General features: G+C 42.0%; 1 protein-coding gene across 4 annotated transcripts in view; it reads left to right on the top strand.

The window, feature by feature from the left end:
- Positions 1–426: 426 nt before the first annotated feature.
- Positions 427–26,172, top strand: part of BMPER (BMP binding endothelial regulator) — a 144,862-nt gene continuing 119,116 nt past the window's right edge. For 2 of the 4 annotated variants that reach the window (XM_031608358.2, XM_090142282.1), the window contains exons 1-3: positions 1,259–1,490; positions 2,164–2,249; positions 23,677–23,776. In XM_031608358.2, coding sequence (XP_031464218.2) covers positions 1,379–1,490; positions 2,164–2,249; positions 23,677–23,776 — 298 coding nt within the window. In that variant the 5' untranslated portion in view covers positions 1,259–1,378. Of the gene's footprint in view, positions 559–1,258; positions 1,491–2,163; positions 2,250–23,011; positions 23,208–23,676; positions 23,777–26,172 lie in introns of those variants that run through there. The other 2 variants (XM_090142283.1, XM_090142284.1) reach the window with 2 other exon arrangements.

Here is a 26,172-nt window from a genome sequence, read left to right on the forward strand (position 1 = left end):
TATAAAGGTGGGTGACAAATGGTGTTGGAAGTGAGGCGTGGGCATCCTGCATCTCACAATGGTGCTGCAAGCTTCCAGCGCTCTGTCGGGCTTCACTCTAACAACGAACACGCAAGTCTTGCGTCGGACTGGGAAGTAAATGGCTTTAAAGAAAAAGCAGTGCTGTGCTGCCTGCACCTGATTTGCAGTTGCTGTCAGCTTTTTTGAAACAACAGCTCACATTCACACCCCCTCTCCCCCAGAAAAAGACCGTGCAAACGCGAATGAATCCGAAAGCACCTTTCAGCTTTGTCACTAGAGCGATTTATTTCTGCGAGCGTGCGCTTCCCCCGGTGGAAAAGCACCGTGGAAGGAAAACGAGTTACAAGGCAAACCCGGACAATCTCCGCGTAGCAGAAGGGTCACACCGTCAGCGCAGCTCCGCGTGCAGAAGCTCAGCTTCGGTGCGTGCCCGTAGCTCACGCCGTGCCCGCGTTTAGAACGGCGACTTACGGACGGAAGAGCAAAGGGGAATCGAAGACCAGAACCTACCGGGCAACGATGGACTCGGCAGCGCAGGTTTGGGCAGGGCGCCGTCAGCCCGCGGCCGGGGCAGCCGCTCAGCTCCGGCTGCCGGAGCTCTGCTGCGGCCGCAGCGATAGGAGGGGAAAGAGAGAGGGGAGAGGGAAGCTCCGCGGAGCCGGCCGGGCGGCAGCCGGCGAGCAGAGCCTCGCAGCCGGTCCCCCGCCTGCCCCGCTCGTCCCTCCTCCTCCTCCTCCTCTTCCCGCTCGCTGTCCCCAAGCACGAATGGCCCTGCCGCTCGCTGTCGGGCCAGCCGAGGGCAGCGGCTTTCCCTGCCTAGGTACCTGCTTTTGCACGAACAGCGGACCCCTCCGAGGAGCCGAGTTTCCTCCCGTTCCCTCTTTCACCTTTCCTCCTCCTCTGCTCCTCGCCGCCCTCCCGTTCCCCGCCCCGCCCGCAGCCCCCCGACGCCGCTTTGGCCCGGGCGGTGCTGGCGGGGCCGGGAGGGAGTGGCCGGGCACCTCCCGGCGGGGAAGCGGGGTCCGGGCTGGCAGCGCGGCCGCGTGTGTGCGCCGGGGGGAGGCGGCGTGGGGCCGGGGGGTGCTGGAGGAGGGACTATGGGGGAGAGGAAGGTATAAGAAGGGATGCGGGTAGGGGAGGGGGGTGATGGAAAGAGGGGGTGCGGGGCCGAGGGGCTGGCGCTGACAGCTGCTTTCCCCGCACCCGCAGTCCCCTCCCCGGGGTGGGACTCCCCGGCGGGCCGGCATCTCCCTTCCTCCCCCCGACCCCCCCCCGCCCTCCGTAACCCAGGGCCGGGGGTCGGCGCGGGCTCCGGCGTCCCGCAGGCAGCGGTACCCGCGGCTCGCAGCCCGGGACCATGCCTCGGTCCGGAGGGAGCCCGGCGGGGACACCCGGCCTCGTCCCGGCCGCTGCCGTCCTCCTGGGCGCCCTCTGCCTCCCCGGGGCGCCGGCCTCCTCCCTGCTCACAGGTAAGGGCCGGGGCTGCGGGAGCGAGGGCGGGTTCGGGGCAGGTGAATGGAGGACATGGGTTTCCCCCCCCTTCCATTTTTCTTGCTTTTTTTTTTTTCCCCTCGAGGATTATGTTTTATTGCTCTCTGGGGCGCGCAGGGAAACGCGAATCAATTTCTAGCACGAGTGAGAAGCGATTCCAACATGACACAATGCCGGCTAATAGGGCTATAAAGGGATTCCTAATTCGATTCCGTCTGACAGTCAGCCCGCTCGCTCCCGCCCCGTCGCCAATTGGCTGTCAGGCGCCAGGAGGATGCTCGGTTTAACGCTTGTGCCGGGCTCCTGGTCCAACACCCAGCTTTGCGCTGATTTCGACAAGCTCTGGATCTGTCATTACAGAATTGTCCTGCATTGCGTGGAGTACTCATTATTCTCCACACGTCATCTGAGAAAAGAAAAAGCTATAAATGGGACACAAAGCAAGTTGGGTCTGTGCCACCAATAAAGGGACAGTCACTTCTCTGCTCCCTTTGGCATGCTCACCTGCTCAAAATGGACAAATTGGGGCCAAACTTAAAGTTGAAGGCTAGGAATGGAGCAGGGGTTAAGTGAGACTGACAAGTCATCACCCAAGACCAGCTGGGGGAATTGAAATACGTCAATATTTTTTAATTTTTCTCTCTCTTTCAGGATCCATTGCAAAATGCGAAAATGAAGGGGAAATTCTCCAGATACCATTTATCACAGACAACCCTTGTATAATGTGTGTTTGCCTGGTAAGTTTGGATTTCAGATAATAAGAACATTCAGGCCTGCGCTAAAAGTAACAGAACAAAGAGGGGAATATTTTACATAATCAAACCTGAGGTACCTTTGTTGCCTTTACGTAACATGGGGTTATCTAGGCACTGAGCTAATGGAAAGTAACCCAATCCTTGATCTGGTTTGACTTTAATACTCTTGGGCACAAAGTTAGACGTGACTTTAATGTGTCATTGCAAAACTGCGTCTAGTGTGTGTATTTGGAGCTGCTTTCAGGAATCAGAGGTGTGCACAGGACCCTTTGGGTGTAGCTCAGCAAATAGGGTGACAAGCAGGAGTAGGAAATGCTGCTGCTTTGAGCTTCCATGTGGTTGGCTTCCTCTGGATGTGAGGTGGAGGCTGCAAGGTGCTTTCACGGAATCACAGAATGGCCAGGGTTGGAAGGGACCTCAAGGATGATGAATCTCCAACCCCCCTGCCACATGCAGGGCCACCAACCTCCACATTTAATGCTAGACCAGGCTGCCCAGGGCCCCATCCAGTCTGGCCTTGAACACCTCTAGGAATGGGGCACCCACAGCTTCTCTGGTTGCTTCTCTGGTTGATTTTGGGATCAGACAACAGCAAAAGCACAAAGGATGCTTGTACTGGTGCTTTGCTCCAGGATGGCACTGCCTGGCCTGCTGGAGATGCAGCAGTTAATAATAATCTTGTGCCAATACACGTCTTGGGGAGAAACATCCCCTTTCCTTGTAACTTTACATCAGAGTTGAGCATTTTGGGAGCAATTCAGCCGGATACGCCAAGGCTTAGGAGTTATTGAAAAATAGTTATTCTAAATAAAACTTTGCACAACATACTTAAGAGAAAGCCATAAACCTTAATGTGCTGTTGCATGCAAAGGGAAGCATAGACCAGCAAGTGCTGTGCTTTATGTTTTGGAAGTTACCGAGTAGTGGAATGCACAGAATGTTTTCTACTTTAGGAACGAAATCTCTAGGCCCCCCCACTTCTATTACTGCTATAAATCTGATTAGCATTAGCCTGCGCTATTATAACCCTATAAAAGACTTAAAGAATTGTTTCAGGCTGAGTTTTAGAAGGCAATTTTGGCAACTGTAGGAACCTGATCTTAAGCCCATTGAGTTTGATGTATGTCACATGGACTTCAGTAGATTTAAAGTGAGGCCCAGCGATAACTTTTTAGCTAATAGTGATAAAGAATAAGTTATTGATTCTTCTGAACAGAGTGGTGAGGGGAAAGGAGGAGCATGGGATGTGGTGAGTAAAGAAATCAAAGGGAAAACAAAAAAGACACGAAGCTGTGTTTTATCATGGATCACCTTCCCAAATACGTCTGCCACCACTCTTGCTAATGGAAGCTGGTGTTAACCAGTGAGGAAGCAATTTATCTGTGAAGGAGCAGAAGTTCAGTCTTGGACATGAGGGCTATAATGCAGGGTAAAATACTTATATTTATAGATCTCTCTAGACCTTGGCTTATTAAATCAATGAGCACCCTTTTAGTGCATGAACATGAAGAAGTGCAAAAAACACTGGATATAAGAACTCTAAATCTTTGCAGATACTAGGGCATATTTTAGAGAAATGGCAAATGAGGGCACTTGGTTCCCTTCAGTGGAAGGAAGATACCACATTTCCTTTATATGAATGCCTAGAAAGTTACTGCATTGGATTTGCTCTGTTTCATTTCTGCCAAAGGGTAAATGTAATCTCTCTTTCTTGAGTGGGAAGCCAGGAGGCCAGGTAGAGGAGAAGGAAACTAGCGTGGAGATACTGACTTTGACACTGTACAGCATCCCAAGCAGTGACTTATTGGACAGGTGGTTGCTGAAATCTTTGTTCAGGCCTTACCATAAGGGAAAAGATCAGTTTGAGGAGGTCTGGTGAGATAAGAAACAAAAGATGTGATATGGTGATTTGTTACCAGGAGGGAAAAGAGAACCAGGTTTCCTTCCACCCAACTAGAAATATCAGTTGTTTAATAGTGATTCAGTGAGGAACTTTCTCTGGAAGACTGATCATCCTCTACAAGGGTAAACCTGATCTCTGTCTGTATCTTTAGAAGAGAACAACTTAGAAGAGAACTTAATCAGCTGATCCAGGAAGGAAAAAATTGCTGTCCAGAGAGGACAGACTATTTGACAAAGGGCACTTGTCTTAAGACCAAGGAGAAAGCAGGTAACTGAAATATTGGATTGAATGGTGACAGGTTTCCCCTATCAGTGATGCATTTCCATAGCTGCAAGCTGTCATAAAGAACTGCACAAGTTGTGGAAATCTGAATGGAGTATCTAAATAAAGTCTTTCCATGTCTTTCCCATCTCAGTAATGAGAGAAGACTGACCTGAAATGCTGAAACCAGATCACCAAGTGCTTTACAGAACTGACTCTGCAGATCATGTCCTGCAGTGCACAGGATTGCATCCTAGCAAGGCAGAAGAGGGGAGGCAGCATGAGCAAAGCAGTCTTCATTTCACAGTCTCTTAACAGTCTGAATAGGTTGGGAGGGCAAAGAAAGATATAATACTCTGAGAGCAAATGTGGTAGAATCTAGAAACTCAAAGGTCATGAATATATTGCCATAATGCAACAAAGGTTTCAAAGAGAAATTACAGATGCAATTTCTCATACAGCATTGACAAGCCTTGCTAGGAAGTCCAAAACCCAAAAGTTGTCTATTCTCACTGACTGTAGCAGGCTGGGCAGGCTGATGTTTGTGATAGAAACATGAACAAAGTAAATAACGTAGACACTGACTTCAGCAGGTGCTGCTTTGCTGAAGCCTGTAGGTGCCATCTGAGAGTTATTGGCAACACAAAACCCTGAACACTGAGGATCTTCTGGAGGCAGCCAAGTGCAGCTACCAGCTGAGATGAGTTCATTCATAAGCATCTGCTGTAACATGTGGAAAGAGAAGTTGTAGTGATAAGGGAATGCAGAGTGGGGGACGTGCTGGAGATTTCATATGCTGCATGTAGTAAATCGTTCACTTTTAAAGTACAGGTAATAGTTTTCTAAGGAAAAGGTCCACCATGAGATAACACTGTTGTGGACTTCTTCACTTGTCATACGGAAATGTAGAGGAGTGCACAGAACCATCCTGGTGCTTGCCTCTTAGTATAAGGGAACAGAGGTCAGAGTGGGACCGTGTGTGAATGTACACTGCAGCTCTGTGTGCGAGAAATATCAGCAGAACAAGGCACTGCAGATAATGCTGGATATTGCTTTTGTGATGTTTTCAAGTTTTAATATGGAAATATGCTTTAGTTATGATATGCAATTCAGCACAGAAGTAATCGGATGATAGTCTGTGGCTAGTGATACAAAGGATATCAGGACAAGAGGATCCTGTGATCCTTCTGTTAAGCTGCTATGAAGTTACAAGCCCTAGAAATATTTTCTGGTAGGCAAAATGAGAACTAATAAAGCCACTTTAAGCTTTACACTTTACTTATGGCTAATAAAGTTTTTTTTATCTATTGGATGGGATTACTCATTACGGTTAAGTACTAACAAGATGAAAATCTACAGGCCCTAAAGTTACAATCTATAAGTCTTTGCTGTATTATCATAATAATGCCCATTAAAAATGGTCATTTTAAACATCTGTAAGGCGATAGTTTCAGAGTAAGCTTTTACAATTACACTTCAGTACTGTTATATTGCTGTCCAGCTAATCATTTCTAAGCACTTAATAAACATGAATCAATTCAATCTCCAAAGAAATGATCATTAATTACAGCTGACTGCAAGGACTGAGCTTTTTATCTTTTTCTTTTTGCATAGAAAAACATCAAAGTCAAAGAGAGGTTGTAGTTTATCCACAATCAATTTCTTGTAGGACTGTGATGAAAGCTTAGGTCTCCTAACTCTTCATCTAATGGTTTGACTACAAAACTATCCACTTTCACTTCACTTGCACTTTACGAGAGGGTGTGGGTGGATTTGAGGTAAAAATATATAACATTAATAATATTCATAATGGAGCTATATTGATTTAGTTTAAGAAACTAATTATTTATTCCAGGTATTAAATGCTTTAAGACTGCTTGGGGTTATATCTAGGCTACCAAATGCAAAAATTGTCCTCTATAATATTCTCACAAATCTGTGGAAACACGTGTTTATTTCAATCCAGAGGAAGGTTTTATACACTTTTTAAATTTTGGGGGGACCCAAACACGTCACGTCTTCAGATGCAGACTTAAATATTTCAGATGTAAATGTATTATTCTGAGGATTGCAGAGGCTTGAGTGAATTGGTCTTGTGTAGAAACAGAACTTCATAAACGTGAAAATTTACCACACTTGGGGAAGTTTTGGTCTTTTTGTAGAGCAGATATGTTCTAAGGATTTTGAAATGTCAAGAGGAAAATGCTATTAATGGAGAATTGGGGGAACATTTGATTACATTTCTTTTATATGGGTGTGAGCATATAAAATAGGCATGGAATATTTTAAGTTTAAGTTAGGTACAGTACAGTAAATGACCAAGTGCAAGAGAGTTTTTGTTGGTACAGCTTTTTGGCTGGAAGATATCTAAAACTCAAAATAGAAGTAGTCTCACACCTGATATTATAGCATTTGCTTTCAAGAAATATACATGTGTGGAAAAGACATAAAAATGCTACAGTCTGACAGAAATGGGTGAAATGAGAGCCTGTGTATAATTTTAGGATGAAAATGTAAAAACCTCCCAGGATCGGCGTAGCCTGAATTAAACTTTGAGTGCTGACTGTTGTGAAGGTGAGATGAGCTTGGGGGTGACAGTGCTGATGGGTGGTGTTGATGACAGCTGTGCCATTTTCGGCTTGTGTATCATCATCTAAGTGAACCCTCAGCATCTTGCCAGAAGCAAGCAGAGATCCAAGAATAAGCTATTCATTAGCCAGTGGTGGGTGTATGTAATTTTAAAATGAGTGGATCAACAATGCCAGTAGAAAGAGATAGGTGAAAAGCCAGGAAGTGCAAGGAAGTAGATAAGTGCACCTTAGCTAGCGATATCCTGCACATCGTAAGAGCATATCTCAGTTTGGCAGGAAATCACTCTTATTTTGTCAGGAAGGATTGTATTTTATTTTCCTAAATACTTCAGAACAAAGTGGGTTGTGTCAAGAAACAGCTGATAAAAGCCAGCGGTGATCTTGACAAGCCACATGTAAAACAGTGCCATTCCCCCTACTTTTCCTCCCTTCCCTCATGCCTGAGCCTCAAATTTGCCAAGTGCACCTGAGGAGTGGTAATCATATGTCTCAACCTTTTATCGCCTAAATCCAGAACAGAAGGAAATAAATGTGAGCCAGAAAGTATAACCAAGTGTTGGAAACCTGAGAAAAGTTTGGAGACAGGAGCCCAAGAAACTAGAAATCAGAGTTTTGCTTGGCATAAGTTTTATTCAGCTAGAAACATCATTCTGTAGTTTAAATTTCCGCTTTTAAATCCAAATGCGCAATGTAGAATTTGACCTTTGGTCATAAAAAATTATGTTAAATTTTTCATTATAAGAGTTAGTGTTCTACCTAGCTCGAACCAATTGAATAGAGAAACCAAGTGCAACAAGCCTAAAAATGGAAGAAAGAACCTCTGTCCCAGTTCTTCTTGTTCCCAATAAGATCCAACTCCACGTTGTGGGCTAAAGCAAGGAAGCTGCTAGATTTGCTGAGATTCTTTACCTATAACATAGCTGATTTCTGTGGCACAATATGTGATTCAAAAGTGCATAGCTAGCCCGAGAGCAAGTGTTTGACACATGTTCAGTGAAGATGGCAGTGTTTTCGTACATCAGGATTCAATTGTTGTTGCGTCAAGGTATAATGCAGCCCAGATGACTTCTAGTGGAGAAGCGCATATTAAAAAAAAAAACCATCAAACAATTCTTTCATACCTACTTTATTTAATATAATTTCAAGAGTTTACATACATCAACTGTAGAATCTACCAAGATTGCATCTTCTTTCAATTTAAATACTCTTGGTCTCTATTACTGCATAATATAATCAGCTTTCTTTTCACCCACAAAAATAACAAACAAAAAAACCAAAAAAAGCCTAAGATACGGTAGTGTGCTGGTAGTTTTCAACCCTGTATTACTGCAAAAGAGAACGTTGTTTTGATCAATGTTTGAAGGGTTCCTGGAACACAAACATGCCCCAACATGATGAAAGCTTTATTAGTTTTTATCCGATTCAAAAAAAAAAGATACAGATGTATATGACATCTTTTAAATGAGGAGGAAAAAAAAAAAAAAAACAGTGCCAAAAACAAACCCAGAAAACAAAAACCAGTTAAAACTCCATGTCTGGTGCAACTTGGAGTCCAATGAGTACTTTCTTAGGGAGACCAAGAAACAGCATGTGTAGATGAAGATAGTTTTGCAAGTGAAAAGTGAATTGAATCAAGAGAGACAAAGCAGGTTAATTATCTGTTCTACGGGTGATTGCTTTGATAGGCTCTCCTAAAAATAATTCAGGTAGATTCTGCTCTTAACTGATGCAATAGCTGTGCATAAGGTGAGACTTTGATCTGAGAATGAAACATAAGTAGCTGACGGCAGAAGATGGTGACTCTGACTTGTTCCTCTAGGTTTACGACAGCAGTGTTGAGGCAGTGTTTAAGTCAGCCTAGTCCTGTATACAGATAGGGCCACCCTGGCCAAGTAGCACCACGTGTAACATCTCCAGGTAATTTTCACTTCTGAGGAACAAATACGGGTTGAATAGCAGTATGTTGGGTCTGTGCCATCTGTGGCTCTTTTGAAGTCCACTTGCTGCACATCACTTCACATCCCAGAGCAGTCCCACAGCCTGCAGGCTAGATTCCTTTCAGATCAAAAAGTGCTGTGCTGCCATCAGTCCTTCTTTGAGCAGGAGCCCGGCCGGGTGTTCCTGTGCAGGCATTTCTGACTTGTGTGAAACTCAGTTGGAAGAGGGGCTCCAGCTGCTGATGGGTGTCCAGCCAGAGGAGCAGGCCAGAGCTACAACGAAGAAAAATCTCTCCAAACCCCCACACTGTGAGTGAGAGTTATACATCCCTAAATAGGTATTTGTGCCCTCAGCTCATTATGTTTTGTCGTGACGTTTATTTTGGAGACACAGTGTGCAGTCATATGTGACAGCTTGTGATTAAGCCTTTCTGGAAATCTGTGGGCTCGAAGAAGCTATATCATGGTGTTCTCAGGGCACGTGGGCTAGTGAGGAAATCACTGCTTGCACATTTCTAACATAGAGTCAGCTGTATCGAGCAAGCAGACATATGCACACAGTGCTGAACTGATTATAGTTCTTGGCAAAACCCTCCTGGAAGAGTGCTGGTGATATGTCACTGCAATAATGATGAAGGTCCAATACACCAAGTATGGAAATGAGAATCTTGTTGGCGTAATTAATGGCTCAAATACAAAAGAACATATTTAAATTGCATAAATAATATGGAGAAAAGTATGAAGGGCACAAAAATACCATAAACTAAATGGAAAAATGTAATATAAATTGCAAATGTCTTTGGAATGTATCTACAATAAGTGCAAAATGGATCAGTCTAAGTTAAGGCACTTTTTTATTGCCAATAAGAAAAACATTATTAAAGAGCTGGTCCAATATCAGAATGGCATTTTAAAAGCATACAGTTACCTGTATATAGTTTTTATTAGCTTTCAAGTTTCTTCCATTGAGTTGTTAACAGTCTTCTTAAGAATTATGGTCCTGTAAGTGAATGGTTCACAGTGTCAGTATTTCTGGTGTTCTGCTTTGTGCTGCTATATAAAAATAGATATTTTTTCCCCACAAAATATCTGGTTTTATATCCTCATCATTTTTTAATAGGAATTTTTGAGGGAAGAAAAATATTAACCAACAACCAAAAAATCAAATGAAAATGCAACCTTTATTATATTGAGCTTATGGTCAAATAAAAGGCCATTATGAAAGAAAAAAGCACCAAAAACCCACAACAAAACCAACAGTATTGTATAAAACCTTTTACCTGTAAAACTACTATTAAAATGACTATCATGCTGGTACTTGCTCATGTTGTACCTAGTAACTGCTTTAATTACTTCCTCTGAGACCTCTTGTCCTCTTCATCACATGCATTAAGCTGCAGCTAAAAAATCTCTAGTCTGCCCACTTGTCAGATTTAGCTTTGTGCACCATCTTGCATCCATCTGAATCAAGTGCTGAGCTCTCTTTCTAAGTGCAATATGAGCCTCACCCCTTCTTGCCCTTCTGTCATCCTCAGGAGTTGACCTTGCTTACTTTCTGAGACCTGTATTTTTTTTTTATTATTTTTTTTAATTTTTTTTGTCTGTTCCTTCTAATTGACTTCCAGTTTTGGCTGTTTTTTTTGTTTTGTTTTGTTTTTCTTTTTAATTTTCTTTCTCCTTTTCTTCCTTCAGTTTGCCCCTGTGTCTGGAATACTTTACTGTGCTCCTAAATGAGCTGTTTGACTAGGACTGCATTCTGCTGTCTCAGTGAAAAGATAACACGTCTTCATGTGCTGTCTGTGACTTGTATCCTCTTTAAGTGTTCTTAGGTTCATTTCTACACCTGTTCTACACAACAACCTCCTATCTATGGTCTTCACTTTCTGTGTTGTTTGTTATGGTTTTCAGGGAGGGAGGCATATATTTGTGCCATGAAGGGCTACTGAAGAAGGCAGAAAATAGCATTAGTGCTGGAAGTCTGTCAGTTCTGGTGAGCATGAAGGGTGGATATGTGATAAAATGGTATTTAGAGAATGGATAAAAAAGATCTGGCATTTTCACTGACCAACGGAGGTCCCAGTTTTTGGAGTACCCATTTTAAACAAACATATTCTGAAAGCTTCAGTGTTAAAGTCTGAACCAGATTAACTCTGCCTTAGAGCTGCAAGCATGTACTTTCTCTCTTGTAGCTGAGATGTTATGTGGGGCATGGAAGCAGAAGCTCTGCACTCCTCCTTGACCAGGAGGATGCATAGTGATGCGTCTTAGAGTTCTGTCCAGGAAGAAGAGATTTCTGACAACTCATTGGTTAAAAGCATTGTGCTTGTTAATAATTCCTAGCATCTTTATATTCAGTTATATTCATAGAATCATAAAATCATTAAGGTTGGAAAAGATTAATGGTCAGCTAGTCCAGCTATCAACCCATCCCTACCATGCCCACTAAAGAACATCCCTCAGTGCTACATCTACATGTTTCTTGAGCAACTCCAAGTGACTCCACCACTTCCATAGGTAGTCTGTTCTAATGCCTTATAACTCTATTTGAGAAGAAAATTTTTTGAAATATTCAACTGGCTCCAAAGGGAATTGGGTCTATTTCAGAGTTAGAAACCACCCAGATTTATTCTGATGTCCGCTTAGAGTCATACATTTGATACAATCTGATTTTCAGATTTATCTTATGAGTTCTTAGTAGTTGAAAAACAACAGATGCTGAATGTCCTGAAACTGTCTCCTCCTTTGCTGTCTGAGTGACTTTATGCAACTGAGGCATCTTTTGCAAAAGAGCTGACAGAGCAGGCTCTAAGGCTTTGTCAAGATTTGATGGTGCCATTTAGTAAAGCACCTCCATGTTGTGCTGCTTGGGAATCATTGGAGCAGGAAGGAACTGGGTAGTGTGGCTGAATAAAATTATGTTGACGGGCAGAATGCAAAGTGTGCAAGCTTTTAGTCTGTAAATCAAGGGGTGGTGGATGAGTGGTTTGTAAAAGCAGTGGGTAAAAAAAAGGCTGCACAATTGAAATTATGCATTGCAGTGTTTTAGTGTGGCAGTGCAAGAAACCTTTCTAACAGAAGCGTGCTTTGGGCCTAATGTGTCTGTGATCTAGACACTTTAAGCATTTCTGGAGAAACTTGCTGATGTAGACATATGAGAAGTAACATTATGCACTAATACTGAACCAGAGTTTGTTTGACAAGAAAACATTGAGGAAATAGAAGAAGCATGCAATTTGTATAACTTCTGGAAAAATATCTGTGTATGTCCAATTTAACTTGGCAAAGTTTCCTAATCCTCAAGCAAAATCTCAAAAATCAATCTGTAGTGGAAATAAAAAAAAAAATATCTGGAATTCTAGGCCATGGTACTGAAAACTTAGAGTGGTTTTATGTACATGTTGTTACAAGAGGGGTGTGTCTTTGGTGCCTCAATCTGTATATAATCATTTTAGTATAGAATTTATATCTTTGATATTATCAGGTTTCTTGGCATAATTAAACCAGTCCACATGGAAACATACAAAGGTGGGAGCCAAAAAAGGAAAAAAAAAAAAAAAAAAAGCAAATCATCTGCAACAAAAGGGAGGTTCACTGGAAGGCATCCAACTGGAGAGATGAGTAAGCAGCCCCAGTCTGTTTGCTGGGCAATGCCTCTTCCATGCAAGACAGCACATAAGATGCCGTTCCCATTAAAGAATTTAGGTTAACGCACTGGATACTGCTTAGACTGGACTGTTGTCTCAAGCAGTCTCTAAATGTCTTATCTCTTCCACGAGGAAGACATCTCAGAACAGGATTTCTTACAGTCATGCTGAGCAGAGAGATGATGGGAGGTACTGACTGCAAGGCTGGACTCTGAACCCCTCTCTGTTTTGGGGCTCAGTACCTCATTCTTTGCCATTCAGGGTTTGCTGCTCTGACCTGCAGTCAGTCACTAATGGACGACTGGAGCATCTCCTCTTGTGTCATACAGCTTAGTGATTTGAGACTGTGGAAGACAAACAGCTTGTTGTAAAGTACATCAAGAGCTATTGATGGAGAAATTACGGTCGAGAAATTTCTTGATCTTCTCTAGGTTAGAGAAGTGTGGACACAATGGAAGAAATGTCGCTTCTTTTCCAACCCAGACTATAACTTGGTGACGAGGGCCTTCTCTTATTGCAGAATAAGGTACAGTTAATAAAATCTTAAATTTCTAAGACCTCAGGAGAACGCTTTTCAGTTTTCTTTAGTTCAGCTTCAGGTTCTCATTTTTACATGGCACTTAAGTCTCTCATCATAAAGAGCCCTGCTTATACTGAAGGTGTGAAACTTTTGGGTTTCAGGTCATCTTTCCCCCTCCCTTGTGATTTTCCTCCTGGCTGCCTGGGTAGTAGTGCTCCTGCCTAAGTTCTTGCTTTTCAAAGGGAACAGTGCTGTCCCGCACAATGAAGTCATCTGTGGCTGCATTTCTTAGCACTTCAGACTTCCAGCCAGTCATAATCCCTTTCCTGACATTTGAGTCTCATTAATTGGGTTAACAAGATGCTATCTGCACTCCATACTTATGTAAATATAATCTGCTAGCAAAGATCTTAATGGCACCTGATATATCACACTGCCTTTATTACATCTATCAAGAGGTACCACTGCAGGAATCGCTTCCAAAACAGGTTGTGTTCTTTGTCCCATGGGGCTCCTTATAAGCCATGAGAAACGCTGGTGGTCAAGGCCAACTGTTCAGATGTCTTTAAAGTGTCCCACCGGTGACTGAAAATCACTTTGTCAAGATGACAAATGGCTTGCATATACCCCATTCACCTCATAGCTTCACTCTAATGTCAGCTCCATTTACTTGTCAGGAACGTTTTTTTTTTTCTTTTTTTTTCTTCTTTTTTTTCTTTTTTAAGCTTCCAGCAGTGCAAGAAGGAAGGCATGAGAGGGACATACACTAAGAAAAAAAAATCTGCATCTATTGCTCTATTCAATGTATTATTATATTCAAGATTCACCAGCTTTGGACATTCCCAGATCTGTTTGTATGTACATGTGCAAAACAGAAAGAAGGGAATTTGCTTTTCAGAAGTGAGAATTGTCCCCGCAGGGCAAAAATTATGCAAAAACTTGTTTTAAACACTGGATTTTTCAAGCAGAAAGTAGTTGTGCAATATTAGTTTCTTAGTTTGGACAGCAAACTTCTTTCCAGTGCCATATTTAAAAATAGCTGTTTAATTAACTGGGTCTACCCAGTACATAGGGCATTGTGCATGTGTCTGCTCTGAGGAGCTCAGCTCAAACCTCCTGAACTCATGTGGGTGGTTTAATTGATGGCTATGGTATTGTCATGCGGCTGAGCAAGCAGGGCTGTGAGTGAGGGTTGCTACATCTCGCCCAAAAGCAGCAAGGGCCAGGCCGCAAAATATGGTCAAAGTCAGCAAAAGGGCTGCGAAAGTGACTTTGACAGCTTTGACTTTTTGTTTCCTCTCAATGACTTCCATATCACTTTTGCTTAGTTCACAAGTCGAAACGTGCTTTTTCTCCTACTAAGTGATGTCTGAAGCTTTGAAAGCCAAAATCCAAAGCCAATTTGGACACAACAAAGGGGAGCTTATTCCACTGTCTTTCTTGTAGCAGTAAACCTTTGTGTTCAGAAATCGGAGTGGATCTAAAGCAGAAACTCATAGAAAAGAGATGCGTCATATAAAACATCATTGTGGCATATCTTTCTCTTACTCATTTTTCCCATGGCCTCAGCCTCTCTCACAAGCACCAACTGGGTGAAGATATTCCCAAATGCTGATAGTGCGCAGCAGCTGCAGCAGTAAGGAATGAGCCTCATGATCTAAAGGCAGCAGAAAAAGACCCTGAAAGCTCTCACCCACTTTGGACGAATCTTGGCTATTTATTTCTGAATAACCTCTTTTTTTTTTCTTTCTTTTTTTTTTTTTCTTTTTTCTTTTCTTTTTTTCCCAAATACCAGCACTATGTAGCACAGGCAGGATCACATGAGAAAACAAACGCAGGGTCAGTGCTCAGCTTACTTACCAGTTCATTAAAACACCAATGTCCTGAGGCTTTTTGCCTACATTATTTTATAATAGAGAACAGAATCTTGTTGCTTTCATTTGGGCTACTATTCTTTCGTTGTTGTTCCTCAAGCATTTTGGTTCTAGTTCAAAACTTGCTTCAAATAAATGAAGAGGGGTTTTTTGGTGCTTTCCAGTTTGAAAGCGAAGTTTCTTGGAGTCCTCTGGATTATGAAGCTGGGATTGACAGGGATTTTCCTGACAAAATTACATTAAAAAAATAAATTGTACGTTGAAAATTTGGAAGAAAACAGAAAATCCTTCCCTTACCTCCCCTCCCCATCCAAGATCTCCTGTTGCTGCTTCTGGCATGCATCACATCTTTGAGGATACTGTATCATGAGAAAACTGTCACTTGGGTGATGTATTAGGGTAATATATCATGAGAGCATCGTTTCTTTAGAGGATATGGGCAGTAAAAGACATGATTCTGGCCAGACAGAGCAGCAGGGGACCTTGCTTTTTTTTCTTCCCTTTTCTTTAATCTAACTCAGTTTTTGTGTTGTACAGAAGTGAATTTCTTCATGGGATATGACTTGTTGCAAAGTTAGGAGGCCCATTGGGCTTTTTAAAGTCTTTAAGAAGTACATTGCTTCAAGGGCTGCTTTGTTCAACATTTTTAGAACAGGCTCAAACCCAAGACCGGTATATTTGCCACTATCTAAATCTCCCGTGTAAAGGCTGAGTAAGCAGACTTCAGACACAGAAGGCAATAAAGATACAATGACAGCTAACTGTTGTTTGGACAACATAGATTTGTAGATGTAGCCCATCAAAATATGATGAAATGATTTTTACAAAATATCAGTCCTCACACCTCTTTAAAATCATTTTCAAATCAAGTTTTAATTTACATCAGTAGAAAAGAAATGACCGTCAGTCAGTATTCAGCTTGCAAGAGATACAGTGAACTCATCCAAAAATAGGAATTTTGAGCTAATGTACTCTAATTTGATGTGTTTGGTTTTGTTTTTTTTTTCTTTCCAATTTTTGTGGTTTTGCATTTCTCTTATTGGCAATAAGTCTGCTGGAAAGTTAGATAGACATAAACTATAGAACCAGGATGGAAATAGTTAAGAAAAATAAGTAGTGTGTTGTTGGAGACTCTTTTGATGAAACTAGGTTAATGTTCATTTTTGAGACAGGGCAGAGCATGACCTGATGGCTTGATCTAAAATTTGTTGAATTCACATGGTTTAACCATCTGTTTTAAACCTTTGGCACATCTTGTTTTTCATTCTTCTCTGGGAGAATAAGTCTGCATGATTGGCTTCCGTCAGAAGCCAGGCTGGCTTTGGACCACGCTTTTCAGGATCACTCATTTTGCCCAAATGAGTTGGGCAGCGATCATCTGAAAAGTTCTGTTGGCTGATCTGAGTGACTGGGAATGTTCAGTGAGGGGCAAAGCAGTGACAGTGGGACACAACACTTTCTAGCAGCACAGGTACATGTATCCACCAGGAGTTTTAAATAAACAGGTATTGCCTGTAGCTACTCTTTTTCTTAGGTATTTACATCAGCTTTAGCTGACTTTCATAATTAATATGAGTTCTTTATGGACAAAATACAAATATATTGTTGAAAACACGGAAAGGGGAAAAAAGGTGTGAATTTTAAATGCATACACATTGTGAAGTGCAAAGGCCCTCTATAAGAACCCCAGAGTGTACCCCTGCCCTGAATCCTGAGTCCTGGAAAACTATGGGTAGTGTTTTGGACAGCAGTGTAAACTACTGGGAAATTCTGAAGACTGCATCTTCTATTGCTAAAAGAACATCACACACTATTTATTCTCTTGACACTTGAAGCGTTTTGCCTTTAGCTGTATAGTTAATGAGCTCTAAGGCTAGGTGACCTAGGTGATGCTTAAAGGTGGAGGTGGAAATAGGGAGATGGAGAGCAAGGAGGTCTGGATCCTGTTCTGGCTTTCCTTCTGACTTAAAGTGCAGTTGTGGTCATTTAATTCAGCTGTGTCAACTTTGTCAACAAGCACACTGGAGCAGGGACCTGCTCCTACAATGTGCTCAGGCAGTGTTTGATCTTACAGGACTCCAATTCCAGCTGCAATCTATGCAGTTTCATTAATGCAAGCAAATGTAAGGGGAAAGGACTTCCTTTTCACCATGTGATAGTGCAGCAGGCTGCTGTCAGGGAGTATCAGGATTGAAGCGAGCCACAGAGGTCACTTTCCTCATGCTGGTGAACATCATGAAACACTGAAAAAAAAAAATCTGTTCAGTCTAGAAGGGGTTGTGAGTGATATGTCCTGAATGATTTGCACATACTAATGTGTTTGTCTCAGTGGTGAGAAATATCCATTTGCAGTGAAATTCGGTGTCATCTTTCAGCAGGACCTTTGCTTTAATCCCATTTCCTGGGGAGTCAGTGGTTGGTACCACCACAGAGAGCTGCAGCCCTCTCTCTGCTCTACGTGTATGGTGGCATGCAGCTTTAAACTAAAGCAGATAAACCAAAGAGGTTACGGGGTTGAGCAAGTGAATCAGAGGCTACTTTACACACTGCTAGAAAAAGGAGAACGATGCTCTGTCATCTGCACTGACATATTTTTTTCCTGATGAAATACTGTCATTTGCATCTGTCTAATGCAATTTGTGCTGAAGCTGTAGTTGTGTTGTACTGTGGGCAGGGCTGAAAGTACTGCAGCACATGTTTGGTTGCACCCTTCTGAACAGATCCATTGAAATGGAGAACATGCTTATATTTAATAAGGCTTCTCTCTCTGTATGGTGAAGTGTGTCCCTTTGTGTTTGTGAGCTTACATGGGTAAACAAAAGGAATGGTATCATTTCACAGAAGATGGTCACTGTTTCATAGAGGAATATTTTTCCACTTAAAAGAACATCTAGCATGGTAGACCATTTTTGTTTTAGCAAGGTAGTTTGATTTTGTGCAAAAAACAAAGCTGGATAATTGTAAGGAACAAGGGAAATTGGACTTTCTTCTCACTCCCCTTGACAGTGGTCTGAAACTTCTGCAAACAGCTTTCCCTGGGGAGCAGTGTCTCCTCCCCAAGGCCACACTGCGCAGCTCCCGCTCTCTTTGCAGGTCTCGCTAGATCAGCTTCCCCAGTTGCAGTGAAGTTTGCAGATCAGCCCTGAGATGTGAAATTCCAGGCAAGAGTGCCAAATGAACGGGGGTAGTATTTTCAGAAAGTGCCTCAGGATTTGTCTAGAGCATGAGCTATGCACGTGCCTGAGCCTGTTCTCGAGTTCGAGCTGGCACAGTATCGGGGCTGTCTGCGTGAAATGGGTGCAGAGCCTGCGCTCCCCAGCTTTGCTGAGGGACAGAGCCTGTGGCCAGTGTTGGCCCCTGTGCTTTATGTGGAGTGAGCATGGCTCTGTGAGGCTGCCCTGGTTGTGTGCAATGCCTGGCAGAGCTGGCAGCACCAGCTACGGCCTGCTCCAACCCTGCTGCGGCCCGCACTGTGCCTCACCGTGCCGAAGTGACCGAAGCACGCAGGCCTCCATCATTTTAAATGGCTCTTTCTTCACTCTGGAAAGCCCCATCCCAAATTCCCTGGGGATAGATTTCATCGCTGTTTGAAAACTGTTATTGTTTTGGAGGATTATTCTTCTTGCAGGAGCTTCAGGATGCTCTGGACTGCTCCAGGAGGAGTATCATCGGTGTTACTGATGAGCATGCTAGTGGTACTGTGATGAGTCATGGTCAAAAGTGAACAGTTTCAGGATTAGCCATGAATGGTAGCTCTTACTTCTTCCAGATCTGTTCCCCTTGCTTTTACAACAAGCTCTCTATCTCTTTCTTTGGTTAAATGAAAATTTAAGCAGCATTTTTCCTTTTCAGTATGAACCCTCGACATCCTCAGGATATCAGAAACACAGTGCTAGTCTTCTAAACACATTTACAAAAAAAGAAAAAAAAAAAAAAAAAAGAGAGATGAAAACCCTGAATTTTTACATGGAAATCTAACCTCCTGAGAATCCACATCTGCAAGGCCTTCCGCAGCCGGCCGGCAGCCAAGGCTGGGGCTTGCAGTACTGCTGACGGGGGCAGCCCTGAAGAAACGAAATGGACTCCTAGTTTTTATCTTTTCCAAGCCACATCCAGGTTGAAAAGAGCCATCCTCCTGGTGGCTGCTGTGAGCCGGCTGGAGCCCAGTGGGGAACCCTGTAAAAGTTGGCTGCAGCTTCCAAGCTGTGGTTTGGCACACATCCGCTCTAAGGTCTTTGCCAAATATTCAGATTTATTTTTAGAGGGTTTTTTTTTTTTTTTTGGTTGTTGTTTTTGTTGTTGATCTTTTTTTTTTTTTTTTTTTTTCATGTTGGCATCTTATTTAACTGTAGTTTATAGTTTAATGCCTTTAGTTTGATATATTTTGTCACTAGACAGGGCTACTTTGTGCAGAGATTTTTGTTGGAAGGTAAAAATATGAAGTGTATGTGGAAGTTGAACAAATTATGTTGAGAGGAGATCGCAATAGAAGTAACATGAAGTGGCAACACCAGTATTAGCCCTGGCTAATATACTTCTCTTGTATGGGAATTTGACATCACCTTTGCAAGCCAGGTTCAAGAAGAAATTTTGGTTCCCACTGGCAGAATGTGGGAGAGAGGAGAAATGTAGGCACCTAACAAAACTTTCTGGTCTTCTGCCAGATGCATTAAAAAGCAACTTCTTCACTATTGGGCTCTGTAAGCACAGGAGAGCAACCCAGGGTGATGCTGCAGCACATCCCTACGTTTTCCGTTCTGAGGGAGCCCCAAATTCCAGTGTGAGCCCTTTACCGGGTGTTCGTGGGGAGTTGCATCAGCTGTGGCAGCATTGTTCTGGATCAGCCTGACCTCTTTTAGAAAATACGTATTTTTCCAACACTAACAAAAACCTTAGCTGAGCTCTTGCAATGTTCTCTCCCTTTGTGTGTGTGTGTGCCTGAGCACTAAATTAAAAAATAGGAAAAAAAACCCAGATGTGAATCTATAAGCCATCTGTTTAAAATAACTATAGTGCAGGACTATAATTAAAAGTTATTTATTATGAATCTTGGGATCCTATTATGGATTTTGACTGACTCCCAGGTTTCTGATATAGCAAATGGTTTATGTATTTATGAGCCATGTGTCTCTTCCGCACTTCTTGGTGCCAGAGTGCATATCCTTTAAACAAAAGGAAAAAAATCCCCCACCTTCCCATAACTGTTGGCTTCTGAATGTTGCTGTCTAAGAAGTTTTCTCTTAAGAACAGCAAAAATCAAAGTATCTGAGAGCTTTCAACAACTCCAGGGGCGCTGTTGACAACACAGATGGAGGTTTGGTAATACAACGCTCCTGCATGCAGCTACTTAGCAACATTTTAAATGTATGGCTGGGACAAGTAGTGAAATGTTATGATTACTGGCGATAGGAGGGGGATGCACTTGGAAGGAGAAGATTTGTTGCTGAAGTCCATTTGCAGCCCATTTTGCCCTTGTGAAACAGGAGGGAGGAAGGCAACAAAATTGAAACAAGCAGATGGACAGTATGCATTAAGAGCAGTATTTTGGATGACAGTGTGAAAAATACCTGCTGGTGACAATTGCTCTTTGTTTTATCCTTGTACTTTTACACCCCGTGGGCCTGGGAGATCTGTGGTGGATAATGCCTGACTGCAATAGACTAAACAATGATTTACCAGCCCCGTTTTATCTACTGCTGCTGTCCTATGCTGGATCAGCACAGTATTAACCCTTTCCTCCACATCTTCTGGCCTATTTTTTCCACATTTTGCCTGCACAGGGAGTTAGTCACTGTAGGGTGACATCTGACAAGGCCAGTTTCTGACCTCCCTGGGGCTTGCCTGCAACCTGCAGAGGAGGAACATCATCTTTGCAAATCCCACTCTGCTTCAGAGCTTGGCTGCCTTTCTCCTGGAGGCAAAGGACTGGCTCTGCTTACCTGGAGCACACAGAGCTGGTCCTGTAGGCAGGAGGCTGCAGCCTCTTCTCCAAAAGACAAAGATGATCTTACTCTTCTCTTTCTCTTTTTTTCCTTTTTTTTCTTTTTTCTTTTTAAAATGGCATTAGTTGCACCACGAACAATTAAAGTGATTTACTTGGAATAGCTACTTAACGTAAAACAGCCAACAGCCCTTGGTCTCTTTGCCAGGTCATGAACTCCAAAATCTTACATCTATAGCTAGGTTATGATTCACACTGAGTTTTTCTTTCTCGTTCCAAGGAGTTACTTGATCCTCACCTGTAGTGAAGGTCAGGAGTTTGGGCTTTAACCACTAGTATTGCTGATGGTAAGGGGAGTGAGATCCAAATTTAGCTGCACTCGCCGATTGGCTCAGTGGCACCAAATTTGTTATTGGCAGAGATTATTTCTTATTTAAGTGACCTAGGCCAAAGTTAGGAACAGTATCTAGCAAGCATCTTCTGTTTAAGTATGTGTTGGGCTCATCCGTGGGAGGATTTCATGTAAAGGAATGCTCATGTCAGGATATAGCTGAGGGCAGGGCAAGGAAGTCCATGCTTGGGAGAAAGGGGGAGAAGCTGGCTGGAAAGCTGGGCTACAGGAGACATTTGCCCCAGGAGTATGGCCTCAAACCTGTTGGTTTTCAAGGACTGTTTGTGCTCTCAGACATATGGTTCGAATCTTGGGTGGTCCATTGTGGAGCCAGGATTTGGATGATCCTTGTGGGTCCCTCCCAGCTCTGCTCAGGGTATTCTGGGAATGAGGGATCAAAAAGCTATACAGATCTCGTTTACTCTTCTCCTTTTTAGCCTCAGCAGTGATTCCTTCCTCAGGGAGTGTGATGGGCAGCTGCCTGCCAAGCCCCATTACATGGGTTCTACCTAGCTAGGTTGAGCTGGTGGGACACAACATGTCATACATCCAGTGAGTCCATGATGTGCCTCAGCTAGGTCAGTCATGTTCTCCAAAGGAACATACTGCACAGTGGATTTTGCTCTTCCCTCAAATTCACTTTCACCATGCAGAATACTGTCCTGCAATAGAGGGAATGGTGCCACTACGCTTTTTAAATCTTGCATTGAACGAAATTTTGCTAAAGATAATCGGATCTTAGCATAACCCTTCAAAATACAGAATGTATGTAGTTGATTCAGTAAAGTTGTTTCTGCTGTCTTTTAGCAGGCTGAATTAAAGCAAAGTCAGAGGCACTGTGTTCACCTAAAAAAAAGTAGAATTTCACCCTGTGCACTAAAAAGAAGTTGCTGAGGCAGTCTTGCTGATGCAGTTGTTTTGTGCCAACCCAGAACTGGAGCATTCTCATAAATTCATTCTATCTAGACTGTTTACATTGCATGTATGTTTGCTCTGCAGTAGTGGAGGAATGCAGAGCCACCAGCATGTATTGGTGACTAGCAGTGACCTGCCTCTTCACAGTAGCTCATGTCACTGCAGCTGCGTTTCAGCTGAGCAGCAATTTAGAGCCAGATCCTCACTTACTGATTTCACAGTGTCTTGGCTGGAGTTATTCCTCATTTACACTGATAAGATTGAAGAGCCTTTACAGCTCCCATCAGATCAGGCAGTGACTTTGAAGAAAATAAACCTCTTATTTTAGACAAAGGGCTGGAGTGTAATAAAAGCTGTGTGTTATCCTCCACAGGCACCTTGAATGAGGCCACAGGGAGCAAAAGAAAAGGACTGGAAAGCATGGTTTAAGTTTTATGATTTACATTTTTCTTGTCCTTTGATTTTTTGGTCTCTAATTAAGTCATAAGATTGGGTGAGGTGGGTGCTTGCATCTAGTAATGTCCACCTGTGTCTCTTAATGAACTGAGCTACTAATTACAAGCAGAGGTCACTTCAGAGGGCTAATTTCAGTCAGGAATTTCAAGTATCAAAATTTGACTGAAAAAAAAAAACCCTCAAGTATTTATTTTCTGTCTTTATTTATAGGTAGGGTTAACCAGAGTGGTTGACACTACAGGGTAAAGTCAGGCTATAAAGGGAACATTTCTTCTGCTTATTGTCACACGATCTATATTGACATCCCTTAATATGATCAGTGTGCTCTTTGGCCTTCATCATTACTGTCTCTTTGCTGTAGAAAGATGACACTATAATGTACAGTAATTCTACCTGCTTGTATTATTTCATTGATTCTAAGTATTTTGGGGAGAAAGAGATAAATCATAGAATTTTCTTTCATAGTATAGTATAGCTGCCTCTTTTGAAGGACTCCTGCGTAGTCAGGTAATACTGCTAGCTAAAAATGGTTTCAGTGCTGCCAGGGTGTTTAATTTTCTCTAAATATGTCAGCTCTTCCTCAGATGTCTGTCTCATGTCAGTATGAAAAATGGCTCCTAAACTGTGTGGTTCATGGGGCAACACCTCAAGACCTCAAGGATATTTTAACAAGCACATCATGTAGCTAGTTGTCTGTTTAAATAAAGAGGATTTCTTCAACAGGGCACATTTTCTGTACTATAATGTGTTGCAGTTATGAATTATTGTCCTAGTAAAACAGTGTTTACTCATGCTGCTGAACAGTTCAGAAGCTATCTTCTACTGCAGCCCTTCAAGAGCAGAGGGTGTTTTTAATCACAAAAGCTTCAGAAGCAAGAGAGCAGATTGCGAAGCTCACATTTTATATTCTGAGTTGCAAGAACCTAAACCATGGATGTAGTTTATATGCAAATATCTTCTGTTTATTTATTTCCAGAATAAGGAAGTGACGTGCAGAAGAGAGAAGTGTCCCCTGCTTTCCAAGGAATGTGCTCTTGTCATTAAGCAGAGAGGAGCTTGCTGTGAACGTTGCAAAGGTGTGGTGCTTTTCCTGTTTTTTCTCTCTTTTAAAAAGTGTTATCTGTTCAAATTTATACTGCCAGAGATGGAACAAAGTCAGAAGCCTCTCAGCTAGTCACCAAAAGCTTCAAAAGGACAGTAACCACAATTATAATCCATACATTTAAAAAGCTGGTGAAGATAACATAAATTCACATATTTGTTCTGCAATGGCAGTCCTCTAGGAATACATCTTGATTGTACTTCACTGGTATGTTGTCAGTCTTTTGAGTGGTGTCTCCTGTTCTAACTTATTCTATTGGAATTACTTTACATCAAAATCAATCTGCTTATGGTAATACATCCATAAGAATTTCTTTAACTTCCCACGTGGTTGGGCATAGCAGGAATAATGCTTGCTATTAATAAAAAACAGTAATTATTCATGTCTATTTCTATTTTTCCCAGTACTAGAAAGAAATAAACCAAATTCTATTCATTTTATCCTGGTTCAAATAATAATATCAATGACACTTTTGTTAAAGCCAAAGTGGGTTACAGTCTGAACACTATGTATGTATTCTTGACCAACACTCTGTATCCTCAGAGCTCTTTAGAAGGAGCTAAGTGTCAGATATGAAATAATGAATTAATGGTATCCAATATTTGCACATGTGAAAAGCGTGAGAGTAGATTAAGCTGAAAAGGTCTTTTTTTTAATTCTAACTCAGTAAGCTATATGCAGTAAAACAGTGATTTTGCTGACAGATTGCTGATGCAGCCCATGAGGTGGAGAATGAGGGATTCAGACAGCTTCACTTTTCCTGGTTTTTTTCTGTCCTGTTTAATTCCCCAGTGGTGTTATAGTTTAGAAGAGAGGTGCGGTAGGATAAATTGTTGGGAAATGTGAGCATTTATTGCCTTCCCAGAGGAAATACAAATGCAGAACAGGTTACATTGAAATTCAGACAGGAGAAACGTGATGGATATATGTTTTTCCCAAATGGCTGCAGGGTGTGCTAGCTGGTCTTCACTTGTGCTGCAACTTTAGAATAGGTTTGGCAAGCCCTAGTCTGAAGATTTGTCTGAGATTGATACTTAGAAGAAAAGGAAATGAAATGGGAAAGAAAAAAAAAATATCACTGAAAGAGAATTTGTAGTTAAAGTTTTCACATAAGTAAAACGTAATTTATTTATTGTGTCAAATTTTATTTAGTGTCAGATTTAGAGCAAAAATGTCCTAATTTTACTTTGATTATGCTAATTCTCCATTTTGGTAAAGGGATGTGTTGCTGGTCAATTTCCTGAAAGTTTTACATGTATGCACATTTGTGCACACAAAATGATTCTGCACTAAAAAAAGTTAATGTTTCAAAGATGAGGATACAAACATTTAAGTAAGTTAAAGATAAATATTATCATTAGGTTGAAAATTTAACTCTGATTTCTTGTTATTATCCTGAATTGAGGTGAATATTACATTATACATTATTAATAGACTTGAGACTGGTATCTGCAGATTAGTATGTTTGACATCTCTAACAGGAAAATTAATAAAAGTATTAAAAAAATCGAATTAAGAGGCAGGTAACTGAGTGGGAATAACACTGTCTTATAAAACTGTTGGAGTCTTTTGAAGGGCTCAGTTAAGTATACAAACACAGCGATCTGGCTGTTATCTTCCTGCATTTCTATTGGGCATCCAACAAGATTTCTCACCAAATTCTCCTACAGCAGCCCCAAGTTTGTAGATAAATATTTCTCATTAGCAAATAAAAGACAGATGGAGACAGTGAGTGATTGCTTTTGTAATGAAAAAGGGTTACCAGCAGTTTCTTCAAAGTTCTCAACTTGTCAGGATGCTCAAAATGATCTAGCAGAGCCTGAAGTAACAGAAAGATTGCTGATACTGTAGTGCACAGCTGGCTGTGAGGAGCTGCATAAGGTTCTTAGGACATTGGTAACTGGTGACAAAACGGCAGAGGAAATTGATGCCATCAGAAAGGAGGCACTTGGCTGGAAGGATGCTCAGTCTGATTCTAGACAGCAGTTTCTATGTACTTAAGATGCATGGGCAGGTTTAAATTTTGGAATTAAAGGAAAAAAAATAAAGGGCTTTTGAGGGCCTAATCTTGAAAAGGGAATGCTGAACTACTGAATACTTTTTTCTTTCAGAAAGGTAAAGCAAAAGGTAAAGCTAACTATGCACTTGTGTAACTGCATCAGTCTCTTGTGTAACTGCATCAGTCTCGATGCCATGCATTTTCACTGGGATGTTCTCATGCCATAGAAAGACAGATGGAACCAGCTCTCTGGGGAAGCTGCTTGCTTTCCTGCTCTTCTGAATGCTGCTAGAATTCCCTTTCTATTCTGTGCAAAAATCTAAAACAAGTGTCCTATGGGAAGCATTTGGGGAATGAAGGATGTACACACA

This window comes from Phasianus colchicus, chromosome 6 (genome assembly GCF_987193195.1).
Source record: "Phasianus colchicus chromosome 6, bPhaCol1.hap1.1, whole genome shotgun sequence".
In the NCBI taxonomy this organism is placed as follows: Eukaryota; Metazoa; Chordata; class Aves; order Galliformes; family Phasianidae; genus Phasianus; species Phasianus colchicus.